This window comes from Tyto alba, unplaced genomic scaffold, assembly GCF_018691265.1.
Source record: "Tyto alba isolate M040663 unplaced genomic scaffold, T.alba_DEE_v4.0 Super-Scaffold_40, whole genome shotgun sequence".
In the NCBI taxonomy this organism is placed as follows: Eukaryota; Metazoa; Chordata; class Aves; order Strigiformes; family Tytonidae; genus Tyto; species Tyto alba.
The window spans coordinates 24,677,409-24,702,302 of NW_024881316.1; the positions used below are offsets into that span (position 1 = coordinate 24,677,409).

The window sequence follows — 24,894 nt, forward strand, 5'->3', positions numbered from 1 at the left end:
ATGTGTGATATTCCTCATCTCAGATAAATTGGATTATTTCATCAAGAAAAAGTTTCTTCATTGGGCCAACCAAACGACTATTAACTTGTGAATTTAGTACATCTGTGATTTTCAGAATTCTTACTGTAAAGTCTGACATGATGGATTGTGACATAAACTCTAAATGGAAGCTAGGGGATAATTTTAAAGGAGACAACTTGTTTGGTAAGCAAAGAAAAGGAAGGAAAAAGTGTATATTTCCACTGGAATTTCATAAATACTGAAGTCCTGGAGGGGTCTGTGATTGAATTTAAACTTTTTAAAAAGTCAATTATATTCTTCTCTGTTACAGTTACCCTATAGAAAACAGGCAGTCTTTGTCACAACTGATATAGATAACAACAGGAATACTGCTGAGCTCCTTTTACGGTTGCAGTCTAGAGGGGCAGCTTGCCCACCTGGGACTGAGAAATAGGCACTGTCACAGCTCCCATCCTCATTACCGAGTTGGGCACAAAAATGCAGAGAAGAAACCTGATCCACTATTAGATTTATCTGTAAGATTTAGACTGTATACATTTAATAACACCATACTGCCTATTTACAAGAGCAGCACACTTAAGTCTGTCTGGAAAAAAAGAGAAGCTTCCTGTGAAAGTAAGCTTAAAATGATGCAGCTGCTATTGCTGGATGTATCATGTAAACTGAGCTATGGATCACCTTAAAATAAGATCTGCAGGCATCCAGCAAAGACAGGGCAAGAGGAGGTCCCATTGGAGGGGAGAGTGCAGGGGGAAGATGTCCTCATGTACTGTTCTTCTGCCTCTGCCCTGGGAAAGGACAGAGCAGTGCCCAGGGGCTGAGTGGAAGGTGGCAGAGATGGGAGGAGCACAACATGCCTGGGAAGACCAAGTCCCAGGCAGCAAAATACCTTCCCTTAGCTTTATGTTTTATCCCCTCCCTCCTTCCCACAGGTCAGGGCCCTTTCATCTGCCTCGTCAAATAAGAAACATATTCAACTGAAAGCAAAAAATAAGCTGTGAGCTGATATTAACTTTTTAAAAAGAGTAATGACTCCCAAGTTGCATTGAAAACTTAAACTTTTTCATTAAGAAGGTCAGCTTAGTGAAAGATACAGTGCTTATTTAATGAACTTAGTCCATAGCTCATGACTCTTTCTTTGTAAGATTCACCATAAAATAATTATTTACCTCTCCAAAATTTCTGAGAACAGTCTGTAAAAGTGAAAGACTCCTGGCTTTCAACACAAAGGTAAATATATATATAAAAAAAAAGAACGTTACAGTTGTTATCAAGTCATCATTACACAAACAAAGGACCTGTGGCCTTCTAGCACTCCTCCACACCATGTAATCATGCAATTAAAAGCCCATTGAGGTACCTGAAATCACCAAGGATAAGCTACTCTCCTTGCATAGAAAGACTCTTGCAAAAGCATGCTGTAGAACAACATTGCACACTCAAGTGATGACTGAGTCATATGTTTATGTCTGACTCTGACACCAGAGTGGCAGATATCAAGCAGAAACCAGAATTTAAAATACTTTATTACCTCTCTGACAAGCTGTGTAAAATCTTTGATCCAAAACTAAAAACTTGAACTCTTTCTTTGATAGCAGGTGGCACAACTGACACCGCTGAGAAACAAGCTAAGGCTTAGTTTTGCCAAAGAAAGTGTTCATCTTCTTACAACAGCACTGAAAAATGGCAAGGGCTGTTATGGTAGCAGTGGGATGCTGTCATTTGGCTACAGCCGTATTAGCAAATTACATAGGGACAAGACATAAACTCCAGAGCTGACTCATAATCAGTTGTACTGATTAGGTGTCGGGGTGCTCCCTGGCATAGTTTTGGGCCAGGTCAGCGAGTGCACAGTCAGAAACAGAAAAATAGTCTGGGTCAGGGTGCCTCACGATAGGCAGTATGGACATGGCCACCCTTCTTCAGAGACAGAAGGTATTTTGGCTGCATGAAAATGAGCCTTATCGATATTTTTCTAATGCTATTATTCCTTGCTATGTTTGAAATCATCTTCTGTCTAGCCGTGAGTCCCTACAACTCCTATCCACAATCATTTATATGCAAGAATCTGTGCTGTGTTGTTTCTGTTACTGTCATTTAAACCTGCTCACAAAATACAGAAATATCATTCTGTATTTGCTCTAAATATATGACTCCTCTTCTACTATTTTTGTGTATAAATACATTTTGATACATTATAGAATCATGGAATGGTTTGGTTTGGAAAAGACCTTAAAGATCATCTAGTTTCAACCCCCCTGCCATGGGCAGGGACACCTTCTACTGGGTTCAGGTTGCTCAAAGCCCCGTCCAACCTGGCCTTGAACACTTCCAGGCAGGGGGCAGCCACAAACCTTCACAGTAAAGAATTTCTTCCTTATAGCTAATCTAAATCTACCCTATTTCAGTTTAAAGATGATACCCCTCATCCTGTCACTAAACTCCCTGATAAAGAATCCCTCCCCACCTTTCCTGTAGGTCCCAATTAAGTAATGGATGGCCGCTATAAGGTCTCCCCAGAGTCTTCTCTTCTCCAGCCTGGACAATCCCAACTCTCTCAGCCTGTCTTCACAGGGGAGGTTCTCCAGCCACCTGATCAACTTTGTGGCCTCCTCTGGACCCTCTCAAGCAGGTCCATGTCCTTCTTATGTTGCAGGCCCCAGAGCTGGACACAACACTCCACGTGAGGTCTCACAAGAGTGGAGCAGAGGGGGAGAATCCCGTCCCTCAACCTGATGGCCATACTTCTCTTGATGCAGCCCAAGATACAGTTGGCACATTGCCAGGCAATGTCTATCCTCTCATCAACTAACACCCCCAATTACTTCTTCACAGGACTGCTCTCAATCCACTCATTGCCTGGACTGTATTTGTGCTTGGGATTTCCCCAACCCATGTGCAAGGCCTTGCACAGGACCCCCTGTCAAGCCTGACCAAGTCCCTCTGGATAACATCCCTTCCCTCCAGCACGTTGACCACACCGCATAGCTCAGTGTCATCAACAAACTTGCTGAGGGTTCACTCAATCCCACTGTCCATGTCACCAACAAAGATGTTAAACAGAACTGGTCCCAATACTGATCCCTGAGGGACTCAACTTGTCAATGCTCTCCTCTCTGACATCGAGCTGTTGACTGTAGCCATCTTTGAGTGCAACCATCAAGCCAATTCCTTATCCACTGAGTGCTCCATCCATAAAATCCATGTCTCTCCATTTTAGAGACAAGGATGTAATGCAAGACAGTGTCTAACGCTTTACACAAATCCAGGTAGATGACATCAGTTGATCTTCCATTATTCACCAACACCGTAACCCCATCGTAGGCCATCAAATTTGTCAGGAATGTTTTGCCCTTAGTGAAACCATGTTGGCTGTCACTAATCACCTCTTATTTTCCATGTGCCCTAGCATAGTTTCCAGGAGGATCCACTCCATGATCTTGCCAGGCACAGAGGTGAAACTGGCTGGCCTGTAGCTCCCGTCGTCTTCTTTTTTTCACATTTAAAAAATGTGGGTTAAATTTCCCCTTTTCCAGTCAGTGGGAACTCCACCGGATTGTGATGACTTCTCAACTATGATGGCTAGTGGCTTAGCAACCTTCCAAATTCCATCAGGACCCATAGATGCATCTCATCAGATCCCACGGACTTGTGCGCCTTCAGGCTCCTTAAATTGTCTCGAACCTGACCTTCTCCTGCAGTGGGAAGTTCTTCACTTTCCCAGTCCCTGCCTTTGCCTTCTGCCTCTTGGGCAGTGTGGCTGGAGCACTTGACAGTGAAGACTGAGGAAAAAAGTCATTGAGTACCTTGGTCTTCTCCATATCTTAGGTAACGAGGTCTCCCATTTCCTTCTGGAGCAGGCCCACATTTTACCTAGTCTTCCTTTTATCACCAATCTACCTACAGAAGGTTTTTTTGTTGCCCTTGATGTACCTGGCCACTTTTAATTCTGTCATGGCTTTGGCCTTCCTAACCTGATACCTGGACAATTTTTCTGTATTCCTTCCAGTCTATCTGTCCTCACTTCCACCCTCTGTAGGCTGCTTTTTTGTGTTTGAGCTTGTCCAGGAGCTACTTGTTCATCCATGCAGGCCTCTTGGCGTTCTTACCTGACTTTTTCTTTGTTGGGACGCACCTCTCCTGAGCTTGTAGGAGGTGATCCTTGAATATTAATGAGCTTTTTTGGGCCCCTCTTCCCTCCAGGACTTTATCCCATGCTAGTCTACCAAGCAGATCCCTGTAGATGGACTGTACACGGCTTGGCAGTCTCTTGGTGACATCCCTGATACGAGCTCTCAGTAAGCCGCACACCTCTACAGAGAGTGTATCAGGTCAGCAGATCATGCCTCTCAGAAGAGAGTCCCCTACTCCTGTCACCCACTGTCTTTCCTCAGATGTGCACGTTGCTCTACAGGGAGCAGGTCAGGCTGCCTTACTCAGCTCCAGCCTCTCTCCTGCTGTGACGGGTCTTTCCTCTTCCCTCTGCAGAGCGGTGAAGCGCTTCTGTGAGGGCACCTCAGGCTTTGGTGGAAGTCTCTTCCTCCTGCAGGTCCCTGCCATTGCAAGCTTCCATTCTTCTGCATTATTGCCCCCCCCCTCCCTTCCGTGTGTGCCAGCGGGGGAGTTTTTGGCTGTTTGGCCGTGGGCTGCGGTTCCACTGCAGACTGCTCTTGGAACCAGCTCTCTAACTCCTTCTCAGCCCCCCTGACCCTACGCAGCCTTCCCACCGCCTCCCGCAGCCCGGCAGCGGCTCCGGCAGCTCCTCCGCCCGGGCTCCCCCTTTGCCGGCAGCTCTGCCGCCCGTCCCTGCCCCGGGAGAAAGGTCTGGGCGCTCCCTGCGGCCTGAGGCCTGCACTGCGGCCTCCCCCTCCCGCAGCCCCGGCTGGGGGGAGGCACCGGCCACCGCCGGGGCAGATGGCGCAGACCCCCCCGCCGGAGCTGCCGCCTCTGCTCTCAGAGGAGTGCCCGCCGTCCTGCCCTCAGGGGCAGGGAGGAGGAGTGCCCGTGGCCCGGGCGGGTGGTCACAGAAAGGTGCCCCGCTGCTGGGCTGGGGGGACTTCAAGCCTCTCCTCTTGGCCCGTGGAATGTCTCTCCTTGGAAGAGGAGCACGGACTGCTGTGCAAACCGCCGCGCCGCGCCCGGCCTGCCCGCCCTGGTCACCGCGCTCCCCAGGGCTGTCCTTCAAGTGCACACTCAAACACCCTGAATGACTGTTGCAACATTAAAATGTCTGAACAAAAAAAACCCTAGAAAAATAGTACCAAGGTATGGAAAACCGGTCCCATCTGAATTTTGTCTTACTTGTTTTATACATAAAGAACAAAAAAATTATAATGATAACCACAATACTGTGTGTAGTGTTGGTGTGCTGGGTATGGCGTTGTACTTTGTTACCACGAGTCATTAACAGTCATCTTTTAAAACAGTAGAAGATCTATTGATGAGAGTCACAGAGGCATGCCCAATGTTTTACCTGTCCATCAGATAAAAGTCACATAGTTGAGAGGTATAGATACATGATTTCTGGTCACCACAAATAAGCGGTCCCTGGTATAGCTAGTCAGAGATTCTACAAGAGGAGAAGTATTTAGCTGAATCATAAATCCTGCAAAATTTCTAGGTCAAAATTTTACTGCTGAAAAATCATTCATGGAGATCACAACGTGCTCAGAGGGAGCACTGATGTCTGAACAAAAAGCATGCACAAGAATTCCACTGTAGTGATTGCAATTTAAAACAAGTGAAAAAAAAATAGTTAAATAATTAAAATAGTTATTAAAAAAAAAAAAGAAAAATTCAAAGGAGCTGCCAAAAAGATGAAATGGTTATAAGTGACCAGAATAATGTTTAAGACAGTAACATTTCAAAGAAGCTGTGCATCAGCTTATAAGACTTTAAGATATCAGTAAATATTAGGGTGTTCGAAGAACAGTGCAAAGTAAAAAAAGGAATCAAGAGGAAAAGGCTCTGAAGACAGAAAGTTGTATTCAAATAAAGTCTAAAGGAAAAATAAAGGAAGGGGGTGGGGGGGGGAGGGGGAAGGAGGGGAAGGGGGGGCAGGGAAATCCAGGGGAAATCTAGTCCATGATATAAAAACATCATATATTAGGCCAAGAAAGGCTTTGAGAAAAGAACCTGCTAAATTTCCTTACAACTACTGGGGCCAGTAGTTATAATCAAGACATAAAAAAATGAATGAAGAGGAGACCCAAGCTGAAAATTAGTTCCTTACTTCAGTTTTCCTCACAGGAAGACTTAGGGAGGTTCTCACACTGACAAACAATTTGGAGGAACTGTCTCAAGTGCAGTGTCAATAAAACAGATTTGAGAACAAATCAATAAAATAAGCAAATAAAATGCAAGGAATAAATAAAGTTGTGAAGCAATTCCAGTGTGAAATCACCACACTATGAATTGTGATATTTAACTTAATCTTTCAGACATAACCAGCACCAGAAGAATGAGAAGTGGCAACAATGGGTCAGGTTTTACTACAGGATGCTAAAGGGTACCGGGAATCACAAATCACTACATGTGACATTTCAAGCTGTGCAAAGTAGTGGGAACAAATTACACTAAAGAACAGAATTAGTATACATTTGGACAAATAATAGGGAATGGCTTTTGAAAGGGCACTCATGCCTGATAAATCTTTTACAGTTATTTTAAAGAGTCAGTGATGCAAGAAAGCTGGCTTATATGGCAGATGTAGGTTATGTTTAACCTAGCAATATGAGAATCTTTCAGCATCTAGGAACACACATTGGATGAAACCAAGTGAGAATCAACAGGTCATCTTATGCGAGGCTTAGTATTTGGGGTTTTTTTCCTCACTGGGTCCCTAAATGTATAACCAGCGATAACAAAATGAGGCTGCATCACAGAGCATGAAGTCCAGTGGAGGTTCAGCCATGCTGCATGTGGATTTCCAAAGGCTTTAGTGAACGTCTTTCAACAGGGTCTACTAAGAAAACGAAACTGCTGCGGAGTAAAAGAGTATTTCCTATGGATCAGTTAAAAGATAGGAAGCAAAAGGCTGGAATCAATGTTTAAATTTCACAGTGGAGAAAAGTCACAAATAGAGTTCCTCAGAGACATGCTCTGGAATCTGGGTTCTAAATTATGGATGTACTAGCTAGAAAAGAGTGGCTAGTAATATCAAAGTTTGCAGGTAATACTCAATCATTCAGAGAAGTGAAACCAAAATATCAGTGCAGAGAGTTGCAGAGAGATCTTATAATACCGAGTCAATGAATGATAAAAAGGCAGGTGAAATCTGACTAAATTCAACATTGGTACATTTCACAGGAAAAAAACTAAATTACATCCTAAATTTACACATGCAGTGATGAACTAGTTAGAACAGAAACTAGCTCTCACTACTCAGGAAATATATCTTGGATCTATTGTATACTCTGCTGTGCAAACTTTAGCTTACTGATCAATACAAGTAAGAAGAACTAAATAAATCACAAGGAATTAAGAAAGGAATAGAAATAAGAAAGAACTCTATCACGTCATCATGTAAAAATGAAGCACTGTGTCCAGAGCTAGACAAGAGCAGTTTATGGTTTCAGTCTCCCAATCTCAAAAACAAAAACCTGAAAATGATATAAAAAAGGAGAACAAGGATCATCAAAGATATGGGACAGTATCCATACTTCTCAAAGAGCAACTAACTGACTATGACTCTTCTGTACAAAAACGAGGTGACTGATAAGGTATTATGGTTAATACCTAGAAAATCATTAATATTATCTAAAATGTGAAGAAAGAACAACTGTTTACTGTTTCAATACAAGTACTGAGGTCAAGCAGTATCTTTAAAACAAAGAAATAAAGTACTTCACACAAGGCATTGTTAAAAAGTAAACCCTATTGCTACAGAATGTTGTAGACACCAAAGTATAACAAGATTCAAAAAGTAACTGGAAAAAATAATGAAAGAAGAAGTGGTCAAAGATTACAAAACAGAAGAAAATGATTCAGGAAGTCCCTAAAATTCCTTTAGCTGAAATACAATTGGGAAAATTTCTCAACCACATCTCATTTTTTCCCTAGGCATTCATTTGTGGTCATTGTCACTTGGACAGGCTCCATGACCTCTCTTCTGACTTTTATTCAGGAAGTTTAGCTGCAACAGGACTAAACTGTGATCAGAGCTAAAATGAACATCTGATGAATAGTCTCCCTTTCTTTATTTGATTTTACCCTTGCTTTTCCCTAGTTGAGCCAGATTTGATTTAAACAAGCATATAATAAGAAAATATATGCCAGAACATTGTTGCATATAAACAAAATTGTAGGAATGGAATATTAAAAGAGTCCAAGGACCAGTAGTAGACTCCATAGTTGTCATACACCTCAAGATTCAAAAAGACTCTCTAGTTTGTAATTTGGTCCATGGATTTACAAGTAGGGTCAGAATTTACAGTTTCTTTAAAACAGGTGTGTATTCAATACAGAAGAAAGCAATGCAGCTCTGTATAAGCAATGCAGCTTTGTATGAGGGTACTGACTGCAGCTTCTTTCAAAGGGCCAAGAAAGTAAATAATTACTTTAGATTTTGTGCTTGTGCAAATTTTGAAAAACAGCATATCACAGCTATGCAATACATACCACATGACTCTCTGTTACCATAGGTGCTGATTTGTAAAGGCTGGCCTGCAAAAAAGGTAAATATTTACAGTATTACATACAATATCATAGTGGTCATAGCAATGACAGAAGAAAAATCCATGGACATCAGTAATCTTAGGTACAGAAGCTTTTACCACTGATGCAGTGATATCCAATTGGTAAGAGAATTTAAATTACTATAATTTCCAGTTTATTTCTAGGTATAATCAAGTATGAATGCCTGTTGTTAAAATTTTAGGGATACTTTTTTCCAAGTTCAAGAAAATTTCACTTTTTCATCTCAATGTAAACTTGAGATGTAAGTCCTGACATTTTTGAGACTGCCATTGTCTGTTAATTTGCAGCATCAATGTTTTTAACATTATCAATTGTTTTGGGAGTTCAGTCCAACCTTCTCATCTTTCTGACGTTACATTATGAAAACCAGAACAATCCTACTCAAGCATTACTTTTTTTTTTCTGAGTATACAATGAACAGCAGAAGCCCTGTTTTCCAGATCAAGGGTAAATGTGGTGAATGCAAAGTATGTGTGTATGTATGTGAAATACGCGTGTGCCACATGCTTATTTGCCCACACAACGGTGAGATTCAGAAGTTCTGGTGCATTAATCCATCCAATCACCTCCTTCAAGCTCTGTATGAGTTTTACTGGATATCACAGTGTTTATGTACAGATAACATCCTTCCTTGATGCAGGTGTGATTTGGAGGCCTTAAGACTCTAAAATGTAAATATTCTTCAGTATGGTGGTAGAAATGTACTATATACAATCGTTAGAAGTTATAGCTGCAGTAGAAGACGAGACAGTGCCATTACTGCCTGCACCCACTGCAGAAGGACCACTACTATTGTGTTTTTATCAACTCAATTATATGTTCCTCTCACTGTTTCAAGAAGAAAAACAACTCCATCACATTTGGAGATGGAAGAACATGCTCTTCCTATGTTTCCCTGTGACAAAGGCTTTGCAGAGATTTGACCACAAAACTCCAGACATGGTCTCTCAGGTGTTAAACAGAGACGTTTAATCACTCCCTGGACCTGTTGGCTCTACTCCTGCGTTGGTGGTGAGAACAACGTCACCACAAGTCATGGTGGAGGACTGTACTCATCACTGAGTGTTCACATCTCTAAACAGAGCCACTGGTGGAGGAAACCCTCCCACTCACAACGGGGCAGCTGTGATTTAGCACTAAATCTACCAGAAGTACATCTTTTTCCCCTGACAGAGTAAACTAGAGTTTTTACTAATGGTTACTTACATACCACTGTCCTTCATACCATTAACTAAGTGTGATGACTGATCTCATGTGAGCTTAAAGACATCAAAGCACTTGAGAGTGATCTACAGATACAAGCAGGCTGGGATTAAATTGTCTCACTTCAGTGGTGCAAATTAAGAGTAAATCTCACTTCAGAGGAGTTATCTGAAATGCATATAAACACAGCAGACCACAAATAAAGAAAAGCGCTACTTATTTCTACATGTCTGTGTGCATTTTTAGCTGCTTCATGTTCTTTCATTTTTTCACCTGTGTGTCATGTCTGTAACACTTAAAAAAAAATTTTAGAATAGAACTGTCAAAAAGAGCAAAATGCCAATAATATGTGAAGTAATTATTCCAATTAATCATGAGAAATTATTTCTAAAATAAATTAAGTGGGCTAAATGACAAAACTAAATTTGCTAGAATTTGAAATTAAAATTAAGAAAGCTTTAATTGGTGACTAATTATATGGAAATGTAATGAATAATTATATATATTAGGGCACTCAATAACCATAAAAGTAATTCATTTAGAGAATGGTTATATTATTACATTATTATTACAAATCAGCAGTACCATCCCTAAAGCTAACAGACATACACTATTATAAAATGATGAATAGGATTATATCAAAGACTATACTGTTTAAAAAGTTGTTAAACGACAACTGTAATACTAAGTTGTCAGCTGGTACAAACTGCTGTAATTTCACTGAAGTCAGACATTTTTCTATACTTTTTATACACTTCCTTGCTGTTTGTACAATCATGTACGTCCTCAAAAGGTTCTGAAGCGCATGAGAAGACAAAAAGTAATTGAGGCGAAGGCAAATCTATGACATTTTAATAGTTAAATAACAGGATATTTCAACATATTTGTATACTCTACTGTTCCACAGAACCTGCTGAAGTATTTAGTAGCACTATCATGTGTGCATACACATACATTTATATGTGTGCACGATTATAAATAAAACTTTAGGATGAGGACAGATTTTCCTATCCCTGACTCATAAACAAAATAGATCTTTTATTTTAACCAAAAACACCTTCAAAGAAAGATTTTGACAAGTATCTCAATAGCAGACATCATGAATTCAAAAAGATTAAGAAAACTATATTGCTAAATTACCATTTTAATTCTTTTTAGTAAAATTAATTCAGTTGTATAAACTAAAATCCTACTTCTAAAAGAAAGAAAAAAGTTTTGCAAGAAAAGGATGGCTGAAAATCATTACTCCATGACATCTCACATGAGACACCACAGACCTCCTGGGGGAACTCACAGTTTGATATTATGATAACAAGTGTCTGTACAATACTCAGTTCCTGATTTCTATCAAAGACACTGTTAAATTGGCTCAAAGTAGGCACCTTGTTTCAAAACAGACGTCTTGTACCTACTGTGAAGAAATGTTGGCCCCTGGACTATAGCTCCTCTGGTGAACAAAAGTCAGCATACACAGAGGCTTAGGAACGGGTCCTTTCCAGTTAATGGTTAGCACCCTACCTTCAATGCTTTGCTGTACACCAACTACCACTCTTCCAGACAGTTTTCCATCATGGTCTGCATGGTAGCTTAAGGGATGAGGCCATCCTGGGTCTTGTGCTAGGGGGGGCTCACTTTGAGGGGAGGGAAGTGGAAGGAAGAGATGAAGACAGATCTATGGAAAAGCACCTCACTGTGACCTCACCTTAAGCACCAAAGGACAAGCCACCAGTAGGTTTATTAGCTGGGACAGAAATAGCCTTTGTATGTCCTACCAAGGAAACAGAGCAAGAGAGGCGGATAGAGCTGTGATGTATGAGGGCTGTTAGGGACACCTGGGTCATCCTTCAGGAGACTATGCTTAGAGTGCATTGATGCCAGAGTCCAGAAGAGCCTGGACCCACCAAGTTCAGCCACCACAGCACATCCTGAAGACCACAGTCTGTATTCTGACACACAAAAAATTCAACATGCCTGTACAATTTATAGGAAAGGTTAGACTATCAACAATCCCCTATGTTTTTCCCAAATGTATTTTTAAATAATGATTTGTTTCATTTATCTAGAAAGTTCCAGAGAGACTAGGAAGTAAGAGCTTATAAGGATGATTTTCTATGCCAGCAAAGAAAACTTAACTGTATCCCTAGGCATATAAAATGAATGCCTGAATTTATGTTATATGTCAGCCACAGTTTTGGGACCTGGAGATCTGCACTGGAGTGATATTAAATATACTCTGTTCTCACAGACTACCTCTGAAACACACTCTTTTATTTCATTAAAAATCTCTCTTCCAATATGCTTTCTAATTAGTATGAGCCAGCACAATCTGTCAAGTAAAAATCACAATATGCAATAAAATATGCATGCCACCACATTCAAGAATCAAAATGGAATTGATCAGTCAAGCATTGTGCTGGCATAAAACTGGGAGGCCTCTATTGCTTTGCCAGCACTGCTTTGATTTGAGGTTCAATAGAAATGCTGAATGATGAATAGTAAGCAGAGATTTCTCACCACATGACTAGATGAGTTCTAAGTACAATATGGAGCCTGAAGTAACTGTGTGTGCTAGTGAGAATTAAAATGTTAATTGGGTTTAATGTTTCAATAATTGAACTGATGACTCAATACAGAGATTTGCTTTGTATGTTGGAATGTGTGTATATGTGACAAAACAGCTACTATTCATCTAAGACTAAACTGTGGGTTTTCAGCCAGTTTGGAAGGAAAAGTTTGGGTCAGCCTCAAATTCTGATGGATAGGCAAGAACCAAAGGACTCCTACCAAAGCAAGTCCCCTACTATGCAGGCTGAGTCCGATAATAAACCCTTCCGCACCTGTAATAGTCTGTTTGTCAAGTAGCTGAGCTCTTGCCCAACACTCAAAGCAAACAACAATAGAGTGTGTGAATAAATGAATTTTAACAGCATATTCAGCGGTAAAATTTTCAGTACACACTGCACTGAGGAGATTTCAGCCATGATGGATCTACAGCAGTGGGATATCTCAAGTCTCAACTGCCACTGCTTTAACATACTTGTTTCTCTGTACTAGATGCAACGCCTCATGTCATGAGTAGAAGCCCATGTCTGCTACATGCAGAATCACATAGTACAGTAGAAAGATTAGACAAATGAGACAATTCTGCATGAAAAATATAGAGTAATTATAAAAGTACTTACATATCTTGTTTCACGACCAGCTGCTCTCTGCAGTGTTGTTGACACCTTATACAAAAAAAAATAGTTATATTAAGAGCAATGTGTTAATTTGTGGAGTAACTCAGAGATTTTCATCATTGTGACAAGTTACTAGTTGCTCAAATTCAAGAAAACACCAGTTTTCCATAAAGGTTCATGAGTTAAATGAGAATAAGGTATATTAAAGTTTTGCTTGAGGTACTTGTTGTAGAACATATATTTAATTTTTATTGCTCAAAAAATATTGATCCTGTTCTATTCAAGCTGGCTTTTGAATTATCTGTGAGAACTCCCATAACAAAATGCCTATTAGTAGACAGCCACAGGTGTGGTTGTCCCATGACATTTGCTCACAAAATAACCTGAAACACCATCTTTCCATGTCCTTTGCAAGAACTTGCTGTCATCAGACTAATCCATTATATTGCTAAGGCATTTACTTATAACACCTACTCTTTTTCCCCTCCTGTCTGTGACTCCCTATTATCCTCTGTTTAAGCACTTTGTGCTCTCATTCTGAGGTTCTCACAATCTTTATCTTGGTCCCTATGCTGCATCCTGTTAAACTCACCTTTTGCCCCCTTTATTCGGTTTCATTACTGCTAACAAATGCCTTCCATTTGGCCCAAGGAAGTATTTTTTAGATGCTACAGCAAAAAAGTTCAACTTAGTACTAGATTTCTAACCACTTTGGATTCAGTGCAGGCACTGGAAAACATTTTCTCAATAACAGTCTCTGCCTACTTTTTCAGCTACCATCTTTTAATTTGTTTCCATCTTACAGCTGCCTGAGGCCTGATTCACCACTGAATGATGGTTGACAGAAGTAATTTTAAAAATGAAAATGAAATTTGAAGTGTATATTGAATATAATCTCTCAGGAATGCTGTTTCTGTGCCCTATTTTTTCATGGTAGACTGGACATTGTGCAGGATTTTTTGAATATATTAACTTTTTGATAAATTCCTCTCTCAGAAATCCCTTTCCTCCTCTTTCCAGTTGGATTTCTGCCATTTTCACTCTCCTATAACTAGTAATACCAACTTAAATTTACCTCAAGCAAACTGAATACAGGACCCTCCTCCCTTGGTTATTCATCCTTCTGAACCCATAAGGCACACCAATATAAGGTAATGAAACCAGAAGATTAACACCAGTATAGAAAGTTATTCCTGCCTCTCACTACCTGTTTCTGAGTTAGCCAGGGTAAATGGATGTAGTAGATATCCCCCTGTTGTGAGGGGCCAGAGTTAAAAGGAAATCAGCACTTAAGAGCAAGTCAACATAATAATTTAATTATCCCATTGTTTGAAAACCAGTAATGAATATGAAAATAAATCTGTTCTGAAGGTTGTTTCCAATCACTGAAGCTAGAAACACTGGCTCCTCTGCAGTAAGGACCCATAGATGGAATGAAATCTAGGAAAGAACCAGAGATCCTGCAATATGGAAGACAAGATATGAAGGACTTCTTTCTTGTGGATCCTAACCTCTGAAACCTTAACAGATAGCTTCTCTTTCATAATATAACTCCTTCTGACTTCAGGAAAGCATCCTGCAACAAAGACTGTACGACTCCAGGGCTACAGTTCTGTCCTTCCATGTCTTTCAAATCACTAAACAAGTCTACTGATGTTGCACCTCTTAACTGGAGTTTTCTGTTGTTATAGGGTTTACTGTTGTGATTTTGTTTGCTTGTAAAGAGCCTGTAAAGAGCATTTGGACTTATTCACCTACCTTGCCAACATCTGACTCAGTGCTCATCTGCAGAAAACTTGGAGAAGATTCACATCGGCGCTGTAAAATTATTTTCAACAGAGAACAGACTTATTAGCGACAAGAGACAAAAGAAAAGGAAGATAAAAAGTCAATCCCACATACTGATGGGTTACCATAGTCAATGGGTCCTGCAGAACTTGATCAATGACAGCACACAGCTCTTCTGTTTGTTGTCTGAGCTGGGCAGGGGAGCACATCTGAAAAAGGAGGACACATCACTCAGTTAACATTTGCATTTCATTTTCAAATAAAGATTTGAAATTGATATAACAGCACTACCTCTGAGTGGGTGTCCAAAACAGTGCCTTCAGTCACACTATCAGTCTTGGTTGGCTCTTCTAATGCCTACAATTCAAAAGATTTTGGTGTGATACTGAGTTCAAAATTTTAAAAATCAAGCAAGCATACACTTTTTGCAATACTGTGTTCCCAGATGTGGCACTTTTCAGTTCACCGTGAAAAGATGGAAAAAGAAGAAATTACAGGCCTAGTAAGGTTCTTCTGGTTACCAACTTCTGATTCTGAATTAGAGGGGAACAATTTGCAGAGCAGGAGAGAGCTAGGTGAATTGTCTCTAATTTTAGAGATCGGAATCTACCAGTTTAAATTGTTCTCTCCTTCAACAACTCCCCTGTCCCTCCGTATGCCACCGAGGCGTCGGGGGTCTGACTGCTGCACACGTTCGGAGGAAAGCCAACTGCTATAAGTAGGCAGACAAGGCAGGGGTCTAAGTGCACAGGAGGCCCTTTCTTTTTCTCCTTTAGTCATTTTCTTTTAAAAGTGCCTCCTGTTTAAAGAAGATGGTGATTCAACATCATGACAAAACCAGTGCTGGACATTTGGGGATTTTAGCCTGAAATTAGAATTGTATAGAGTGAAGTATGTGCTATACATGTGTGATACCACACTAAAACATGTCTGTTCAAAGCAGGTGTGCAATCTTTCCAAAACAAAACACAAGCTGCTTCTGCTTGGATATATGTCCTGCTTTCCTACACTGGTACTTGGAGCAGGTTTGAGAACAATGGGAATCAGCTTGCTGATCCCTCCATTTTATTAGGAAACTAACAAAATTCCCTCAAAAGCCAAACTCCTGTGCTCAGTTCCCTTTTCATCTTCATCCAGAGTCTGCAAGGCACACTCTCACCACCATCACCCGTTTCTGCTTTGAAGTGATTTTCAAATAGACTCCATGCCAAGACCAAAAATTATTCTGGAAGCCTGTTGGTGCGTGAAGCTGAGCTACAGGTGAGGAACCTGCAGGGTTTCTGGATTTTTTTTAACACATTACATTTTTCTGAGGCTTCATTCTGTGAGTTATTTGCAAAAAAAAAAAACTAAAAATTATATATATATATATATATATATATATATATATATAAATAAAATAAGAGGAAAAAAAACATTCCTGTAAAACACTTTTTCGTGCATGTGAGATTCTGTGGGAAGTGACTGATCCCAGTAAGGTGGGTATCATGGCTGCCCATCACAGAAGACGTGGAGCTGGGGGGAAAATGGCAGAATCTTTAAATAAATAAAGAAATAAATACTTAAGTAATTTATTTTTTAGTTTAATTTTGCTGAGTACAGTCATTTTTCTCTCCTTGCCCAGCTACTGAAAGCATGCATCTACGTATGCAGAACTAAAAAGTTAATAGCAATTTACTTTTAATATTATTTTAATACCATCCACAAATGATCCTGCACAGAAGCACATCTATGGAACACCATGTCTTCTAACAGAGAGTACAATAACAAAAAATGAAGAGCAATTTCTTTCCAAACATATTTTTACCTCTCCTCCAGCTCTAGACAAACCTGTTGACCTTACAGTAGTTGTAGTTCAAAGGAAAAAAGCAAAAGGATGATTATTTTTGACACACATTAGTGTAATCTTATCCCAAACAAGAAGATGACAAGATAAATAGTCTTTCTCATCTCTGCTATTTGATCACTGTTATCCAGCTAAATTCTCAGATTAACAAACAGTCCAGTAGAAGAGGACTCAGCTAAAGAGGGCTCAGTACTACACTCGAGTACTGTGTCCCTGGTTCAGTTTCAGCTGAGATTGCATCCTCATGGTAAACATAAAATCAAGTGATAAAATGAAGTAAAAGAGTTATTCCAGTACCCACTGGGGCCAGGACTGATGAAGCAGACTGTTTTAAAGAGGTGATGAGTCTGAATGTGAGTTAGGAAAAACAACAAATTTTAGTCAATCATGGGTTTAGAATGGATAAATTGTTAAGCTTCTCAAAACCCCTGAGAAATCAGTAGGGTAATGAACATAGTAAAGTACTTGTTAAGAAAAAAACCCATGTTTCTGTTTCATATTTACTTCACCAGAGCAGTGGGAAACGGTCATCAAAATCAAGGGTAAGAAATAACTACCCAGAAGATACTGAGGAATATTTCTAGAGGAACTACAGCCACATCCACAAGTCTCTGCTCAGAACCAAGACTCTTCATAATTTAAGTACCAAACATCCATCAGTTTCGGTAGAAATTGGCTACCCAAATATCTTTGTATTTTGAAGCCTTCATTGACTAAAGAACTCAGGTGACCACAGCACCAAGACCTATGCTCTCCACAGTCCCCCTAAGATACGGCCATTGTGCAGGAGCCATGTTAGAGAAACCTGCAGTATTCTTCTCACTTTTTGAACCTTTGGGAAAAGAAAATTTTAATCTTCAAAGTGATCCATCTAAATTCTCTTACTGTTGTTTTATGACTTTTTTTTTCTTTATTTTCTATTTGAACAGTCCAATTCCTCCAAAGAAAGAGGAGAAACAAAGAGAACTAGATTCTAGATATCCCTATCACCTCTATAAAGAAAAAATGTTCTATTTAATCTGTTGTTAGCTTTTCAAAATACAAATTCCCCACACACACCCCCAGGAATGTCTTTTTTTTTTATTATTTTATTTCCACATAAAATATGAAATTAAAAAAAAAAAAACATAACTAGTATTTCTGAACTCATTATTGGAGTTATCAGGCAATAATGTTATGATTTATTTAAAGCATTAGTGCTATCTACAGTACTGTTGACTAGTACTATCAATGGTATTCAAACTTCACTTCCTTCCACATGCTGATGGTCTAACAGTATCAAAAGTGGAGCATTCCTATTTAGGCATTTGAATTCTTTTATTATCTATGAAAAATATATTGGGACCACAATTTTAAAAAGAGGGCAATTTAGAGAATGAAAATGTATTTGTGACAGAATGTAAATGTTCAGATTAAATAACCAGTTGTTGAATCACTTATTTTTTCCTTGCAAAGGGCAACCTTGGGGATGTGATGCATATATGCCATTGATGTCAGTGAGGACTACAACCCTTCCCTTCTCTTTGCTGCAAGCTACTTGATTGCTAGAGCTGTATCAGATCTGAAAGGATACTAGTAAATGGTCTCAACAGGATCTCCAATATTTTGTTAGAAGAATGAAAGCTCTTGGCAACATATAGGAAATACAGAACATAATTCCATCCACCAATAAACCACATAAATAGTAGGTGAAAAATGAATATTGTAACCTGGATCCGACACACCTTCCTTCTTACTGTATTGCAAAAACCCTTGGCTGAGCAAAAACCAAGAAGACCCCTCTTATTTCTTTCGCATATTTTTCTCATCATTTTCTGTTCCTAAGCCCTCATTACATACAAAATATCCTTCCCTATAATGAAACTGCACATACTATTAGTTCCTTTAACTTATTCCTTGAAGATCTTGGAAGATGATATTGAAAAGACCTGACTACTTTTACTCTTATAAAATAATTAATACTAAATTGTCCAAGGACTTTGAAAGAAATAGGGAGATCATAGCCTGTTCCTACATTGGTACATTTAGTTATTACTACAGATGAACTAGGTCTTTTATCACTCTACAACTGCACAAATTATTTCCATTCTTTCTTACCACTAAGTATTTATCTCTCTCCTTGAGAAACATTTTGACATGAACACATAATCTGGATGCAAGTAAGTGCACACCAGAAGTACCTGGGAAAAATTAAAATCTTTTTTTACCAAAATATTCTCAACAAAATGTTGTCACAAATGCTTTCCAGGTCCAAAAAGATCATGGCATGCCTGATAATAGCCAACTGTCCAGCAGTTAGGTCTACTATCTGAGAGTGGGGAAAAAATGGCTTCCAAGTTTCTTCTGTATCATTGTAAGGAGAAACTTGAAGCTGCATTTGCCATGATCAGTCCCTGTACCAATGGTTGTTTGATAATACAATAGATAACAGTTCCCTCAAGGTAAGAACTTAAAGCTGGGAATTCAATGTAGCAGATCATTGCCATACTTCCTCAGTTGCATTTCTTTCTTTTCATGAAAAACAAAACAAAACAAAACAAAAACCACCCTCTTTTTCCTTCTGCATGAGGAGGAAACTATTTTTTTTTTCCCTTTTTAATTCTTTTTTCTCCACAAGGACAATATACTGCATTGTTGGCAGTCTTCAGTGTAGATGACAGGTTGCAATTACTAGGTCTTTGGAGTTTTCCTAGAAATGTAACATCATATGGAAAGACTGTTTTAGACTCTCATGAAGTTATCCAAATTGCACTGTGACAAGAGAAAACATGAAGAACAACCATAAACAAACAAAATAAAAAAAAAAAAAACTAAAATATTTTTTCAAGATGGATTTTTTTCTACATTTATTTAAATTGAAATTATAGTTCTCTACTTGTAATTAGTTGATAAATACAAGCCAGATAAGTCAACATTGCTTTCATTTTCACCTTTTCCATCCATAGCCAGCTATACCTAATTCTTTTCAGAAGGCTTGGTAAGTGTGGGATAAGCCTCGACTGTGGAGCAGGTGTGATTCATGTCACACCCCATCATCCTGGTTTCATCACAGTTCAGACTGGAAGAAGTCTGAGAACATCTGTAGTGCCTCTCCCCCGCCAAGTCTGCATGCCCTGGTTTCCCTTCCATCAAAATGGTGCCCAGGGATGTTCACCCCAATCAGCATGCAGAAGAGGTGTGTATCTGGACAAACACAGCAAATCCAAATGTCACTGCATAGACCTTGCAGTAGACTAAAGACCACTGAATTGTTAAGAGAAGACTTTTTTGGTTTTCAATTCCAAGGTGTCCAACAGTTTTACAGTTACATCTTAAATATGACATAATTTTGAAGGTGAAGTAAGATCTGGTTTAAAAGACTGTCTACTTAAGAATTTTTCTGTACTGAACTGAATGAAACTATTCATCACTATCTGACTGAAAGATATTTTTATAGATATTTGATAAATACAATCTCTAAATAATAGATACATTACTTTTTTAATACTATCTGATTAGGAATGGAATTTTGAATTAGACTGTAATCACATCTATATAACTGTAGAAGCTATACAAGAGTGAGTGTCAGTAGAGGGTTGACTCACTAACTCAATGTTAATAAGGCCAGAAGGAACCACAGTGATCACCTAGTCTGACCTTTTCTTTAAACCACAGAACTGCCTGGAATTACTGTATGATGTGTCAGAAAAGTGTCCTGTCTTGATTTTGCAATTTCTGTGATAGAGAGCCCATTTCAGTCTCTGGAACTTTTTTCTAATGGTCAATTAATGCTTTCTGTTAAACTTTTGACTTATGTCTACATTAAGCTTGTCCAGTTTCCTCTTCCAGCCAGTGGATCCTACCATCTGCTGGGCTGAAGAATTCATTATCACGGTCTGTGGACCTGCCTCACTGCTATGAATCTGTGTGGTTACAACTGCACTACTGACTGACCACGGTTACCACCACCTCATTACCACCATCTCTGCTCTCCTTGCTCAGGCACTGTGGAGCTGTGTGCTTGCTGCTGAGGACTCTGTCCTGCCAGCCTTGCTGTCACCCAGGCTCCCGGTTCACTTTCCCTGTGGAGCAGCCCACTCCTGCTGCTTCCTGACAGAGCCTGACCATGCTGAGGATAAGTCCGTTAAAAACAAGCTCTTGTTCTTCTGGCCGTGAAGGAAGTTACAGCCCAATCTTCCAAGATATATCCTTGATTGAGCTTTTTCTGAGCAGAACACAAGTAGTGTGAGGAACATGAGGTTCACACAAGCTCAAACAGCTGGAAAGCATGCCAGTTTGGGATTTGATGAGATTAAGCCACTTCTGGGGTTGACAAAGTATACATATATATAGTCAATAAACCTTTTCATCTCTGCTAACGAGCACAGATTTGAGTAACTCACTTTCAGTAAGAGTACTGGAGGATAAGAACATGTTTAAGAAAAACCATTAAGATGATGATAGCCTAATGGCTTCATAAGAAGAAGCTGAAAAATTATGGCTGAAATTAAAACATCTACACACACATTAAAGAAAAAAAATGATGTGAGACAAAGTTAGACACAAGGAGACAATTTAGAGGCAGACAAAACATTGTACCTTACATGGCATATTGATGGCAGCTTTCTATCATGGGATCTAATTAATACTGCACATGAATTGCCATTAAGATCACCCACATCACAGTTCTGACTAATCTTATTTCTCATGACCACTCAAATTAGGTAATATAATTACTCACACCATGGAAAAAGTTGACTTCTGAGAATATGCATTTCCAGTTCAATCACATAGCAAAACACTTCTTTAGCACTTCAGGCAGATGATGTATTCCTAATCATGCATTCAGCTCAGTAATATCTGTGCCCTGCAGATGTTACGTGCCTGCCTTCCTTGCTAAAAAGAGCCACTTGAAAACTTCTCCACGAAACCATTATCTTAATAAAACATCACTTATGTAGTTAAAATCCTCTTGTCTTGAATCTCTCTCTTTTTAATCCAGTGCAAAAATGCATTCCATGAACTGGGAGCAACATGATTACATTCAATGGTGTGGCATGAGTTACTTCCCGGTTTCCTCCTCAATATTTTTGAGGAGAATACTTTGATATTAAGGATCAGTACAGTGGGGTCTGTGTGTGACATGTGACTCCTCCATGCTTTTTTAAGATCCATACTCCAAATGCATGTCAGCTAACACAACAGGACTACCTTAGGAGAGCTATAATTAGATGCTGGCATGAATCATTAAGAGATTGTTGTTCAAAATTCCCAAGATGAGAGAAAGCATATAGTCAGGCTGTGATGAAACATACAGTTTACAAAGTAATGGAGTCAAAAGCCTGTTCTGAAAGCAAACCCTGTGGCAGAAAATTGATTTCTTATTAGTTTTACATGACTGCGATTTCACTACTGAAGTATACACCAAAGCTAGCTTTTTCAATAAAGCAGTGAATAAACAAAAGTACCTAAACACAGATATCTTTCAAGTCATTACTTTTTCTACAGATACTGGCATTAGATTGTACAATTCAATTTTATGTGTTGGGGATAAGTAGCACGCATCTTGTGAGTCAATGCCCCAGAGAGCATCAGAAAAAAATATCAAAAGGAATTTCCTTCCTTCTGTGCAGTCAGATAGCTAGTTCACATCAGGAGTATGCTCTCAAAGTGAATACCCTGCTCAAAGTCACCTACCTGTCTTGGTTTGCAGAGTAGTTCAGTCTTAGAGTGTATAAACTGGATGCTTTTTACACTGTCAGCCCTATAGTAGCATTTCAGGAATCCACCAAATGCTTCAAGCCACTAACAGGCACTCTGACCAAAAAAAACCCTCCCAAAATACATTCCATAGGGGTGTAGGATTCCCTGCATCAGCTATTTTCCTCTACAGAGACATTTCTATTAGACCACATTGCATGCTAATGCAGACATAGCCTTCATTAGTGCATTCAAGATTTAAGGAAGAGACATATCAGGTTTTATGCAAATAATTAAAGAGCATTGGAAAAGAATAGAATGTCCCTTTTTTTTGAAAAAACAAATCAATCTTATTTATAGCAGTTAACTGACAACTACTAGGTCACAATCAGTAATATTTCAAGGGCAAAATTATCATCTTAAAAATTTTTCATAGTTAAGTTCACCCCCTCAAAGGTCTTCAAGCTCTGCAAATTCCTACTGAAATCAACTGAGCTATGTATGTGAATATATATTTAAGTGTGTAGTTAGGAATGCTTAATCTTACAGAAATTAATCAGAGGCTAAGTTCCTGAACTAGGTCCACAGAAAGATTTTTCTGATAAAGCTATAAACTGGATGTCAAAGTGATTAAGCATGCCTTTAAACATATAAGACGCTTAGCTCATTGCTCATCATAGGAAATTTTTGTCAAACTTAGTGGGTTTTTCTTTTGTGCAAAACTAATTTGGGAAAAAAATTTAATAAGTAGACATTAGTAGGTACTTTGAACCCTTCATGCAAAATTTAAATTTTCAATTGACTTCCAAAGGTGCATTATCTAAATACAACCCAACCTTTGTTGTCTGTGTCTTTGGTAGCAAATAACTGAACTAAAGACTGTTATTTGGATGTATCATTCTACTCTACAGCAAATGATTGTTACTCCAAACTATGTACTGGAAACAGACCCCTGGACCATGTTAACTGTTGAGGAACTCAGGGAAGTTGTTTGGGAGAACTGTAGTTAATAGAGGCCAGTGCAATGGCCAGGACCATTCTCACAGTTTAACAATGCAGCTGGTCAAATTTGCATATCTTGGGATGTTAAATTGACTAGTATAAGCATAGCCATTGAATAATCATTAACTGATCAAGACCTACTGATTGGTAGGTCCCAGAATAGCAGTGCTCCAGACACTTTCCAATAACAAAACAGGCTCTGAGATCTTGCCATAAATGGCAATTCCTTTAGGACATGCTTTTTTTTTTTTTTTTTTTTTTAGTAAATTTATTTGCAGAAATGCAGATTAGTGCAGGCTTTGATCTTCAGTGGAAAGTGGTTGACCCTGAAAAATGGTTGGAATTATTATCCTGAGCAGTTAATTACCAGAGCTTACATTCTGTGATATCCCCCACAGAAATGTCAGAATATGTACATAAAGTTGAATGGTCTCAAATATACAACACAATTCCCATGTCTTTGATGAAGCACTAACCTTCTGTTCCATAAGTACTGTGTTTGTAGGGATTGCTGCAAATGCCTTGTAGCTTGTCTTGATCTTGTACTGCTAAAAGGGTAAACCAGAAAGCAGGAAGAGAAGTAAAACAAGTAGAAGAGGGAGAGGGAGAAGAGGGGAAAGGTAGAACAGAATGAAAGACTATTCCAATTGCCTTGCAGACACATTGCAACAATACAATGCTTACGTATTACCTAAGAAAGCTATTACTTAAATAAAAACTAATGTTTCTGTTAAGACTTTAAAGGGTTGTAACGTACATATTTTGCTTTTAGGAATGAAGTAAGACAAAGTGAATTACCTGTAACAGCTTATAAATTCCAAAGTGATTTTATGAATTCCCTATAACAGCTTATAAATTCCAAAGTGATTTTAACCACTTTCTGGTGACTATTATCCTTAAATATATATCAGGAGAGGCTGTGAGTTTTTTCCAAGTTTGCTTGTGATTTGATATGTTAATGCACAGCTACTTCTGCCAGTACATGCACCTCAACAAATGCTGCTATGTGGTGAGGTCCTGGACCACTAAGTCAGAGGGATTTCTGTGACTGCCTTTATTGAGACTGGTTAGGAACCTTAAATGGTGAATTACTTGTGTGAGTGCGTAAATCATTTAAGTCATACCACTGCTTTTCATCTCCCAAATAAAAATCTCTACCACTCAAAAAAGTATTTCAAAACAAGTGTAGGAATTTTCACATTCTAACAAAGCATACAGAACTGACAATCTAAACCATACAAAGCACATGGGTTTGAGTACAAATATTCTAAAATCAGCCTCAAAAAGTATTCTTTTTAAACAATTTATATTTTAGAATATATTAACTTGCCCAGTTATTTCTAACTCTTTAGAAACCATACTTTCTACATTTTCTTTGTAATTATGGAAGTTGAATTCAGTAATTTTTAAGTGATTGATGTGATTCTTCTATACTTACATGAGTTCAAGAGCTAGGACTCTTATTCACATGACTGCTGG

The 24,894-nt window shown here is 39.0% G+C and overlaps 1 protein-coding gene across 3 annotated transcripts in view; it reads right to left on the reverse strand.

Moving 5' to 3' along the window:
• Nucleotides 1–24,894, reverse strand: part of LOC104363331 (muscular LMNA interacting protein) — a 116,677-nt gene that overhangs the window by 29,830 nt on the left and 61,953 nt on the right. For 2 of the 3 annotated variants that reach the window (XM_042803278.1, XM_042803279.1), the window contains 6 exons: nucleotides 23,892–23,963; nucleotides 15,180–15,245; nucleotides 15,014–15,097; nucleotides 14,859–14,918; nucleotides 13,104–13,148; nucleotides 8,641–8,685 (listed from right to left, as the gene is read on the reverse strand). In XM_042803278.1, the coding sequence (XP_042659212.1) occupies nucleotides 8,641–8,685; nucleotides 13,104–13,148; nucleotides 14,859–14,918; nucleotides 15,014–15,097; nucleotides 15,180–15,245; nucleotides 23,892–23,963 (372 nt within the window). The remainder of the gene's footprint in view (nucleotides 1–8,640; nucleotides 8,686–13,103; nucleotides 13,149–14,858; nucleotides 14,919–15,013; nucleotides 15,098–15,179; nucleotides 15,246–23,891; nucleotides 23,964–24,894) is intronic. The other variant, XM_042803280.1, reaches the window with a different exon arrangement.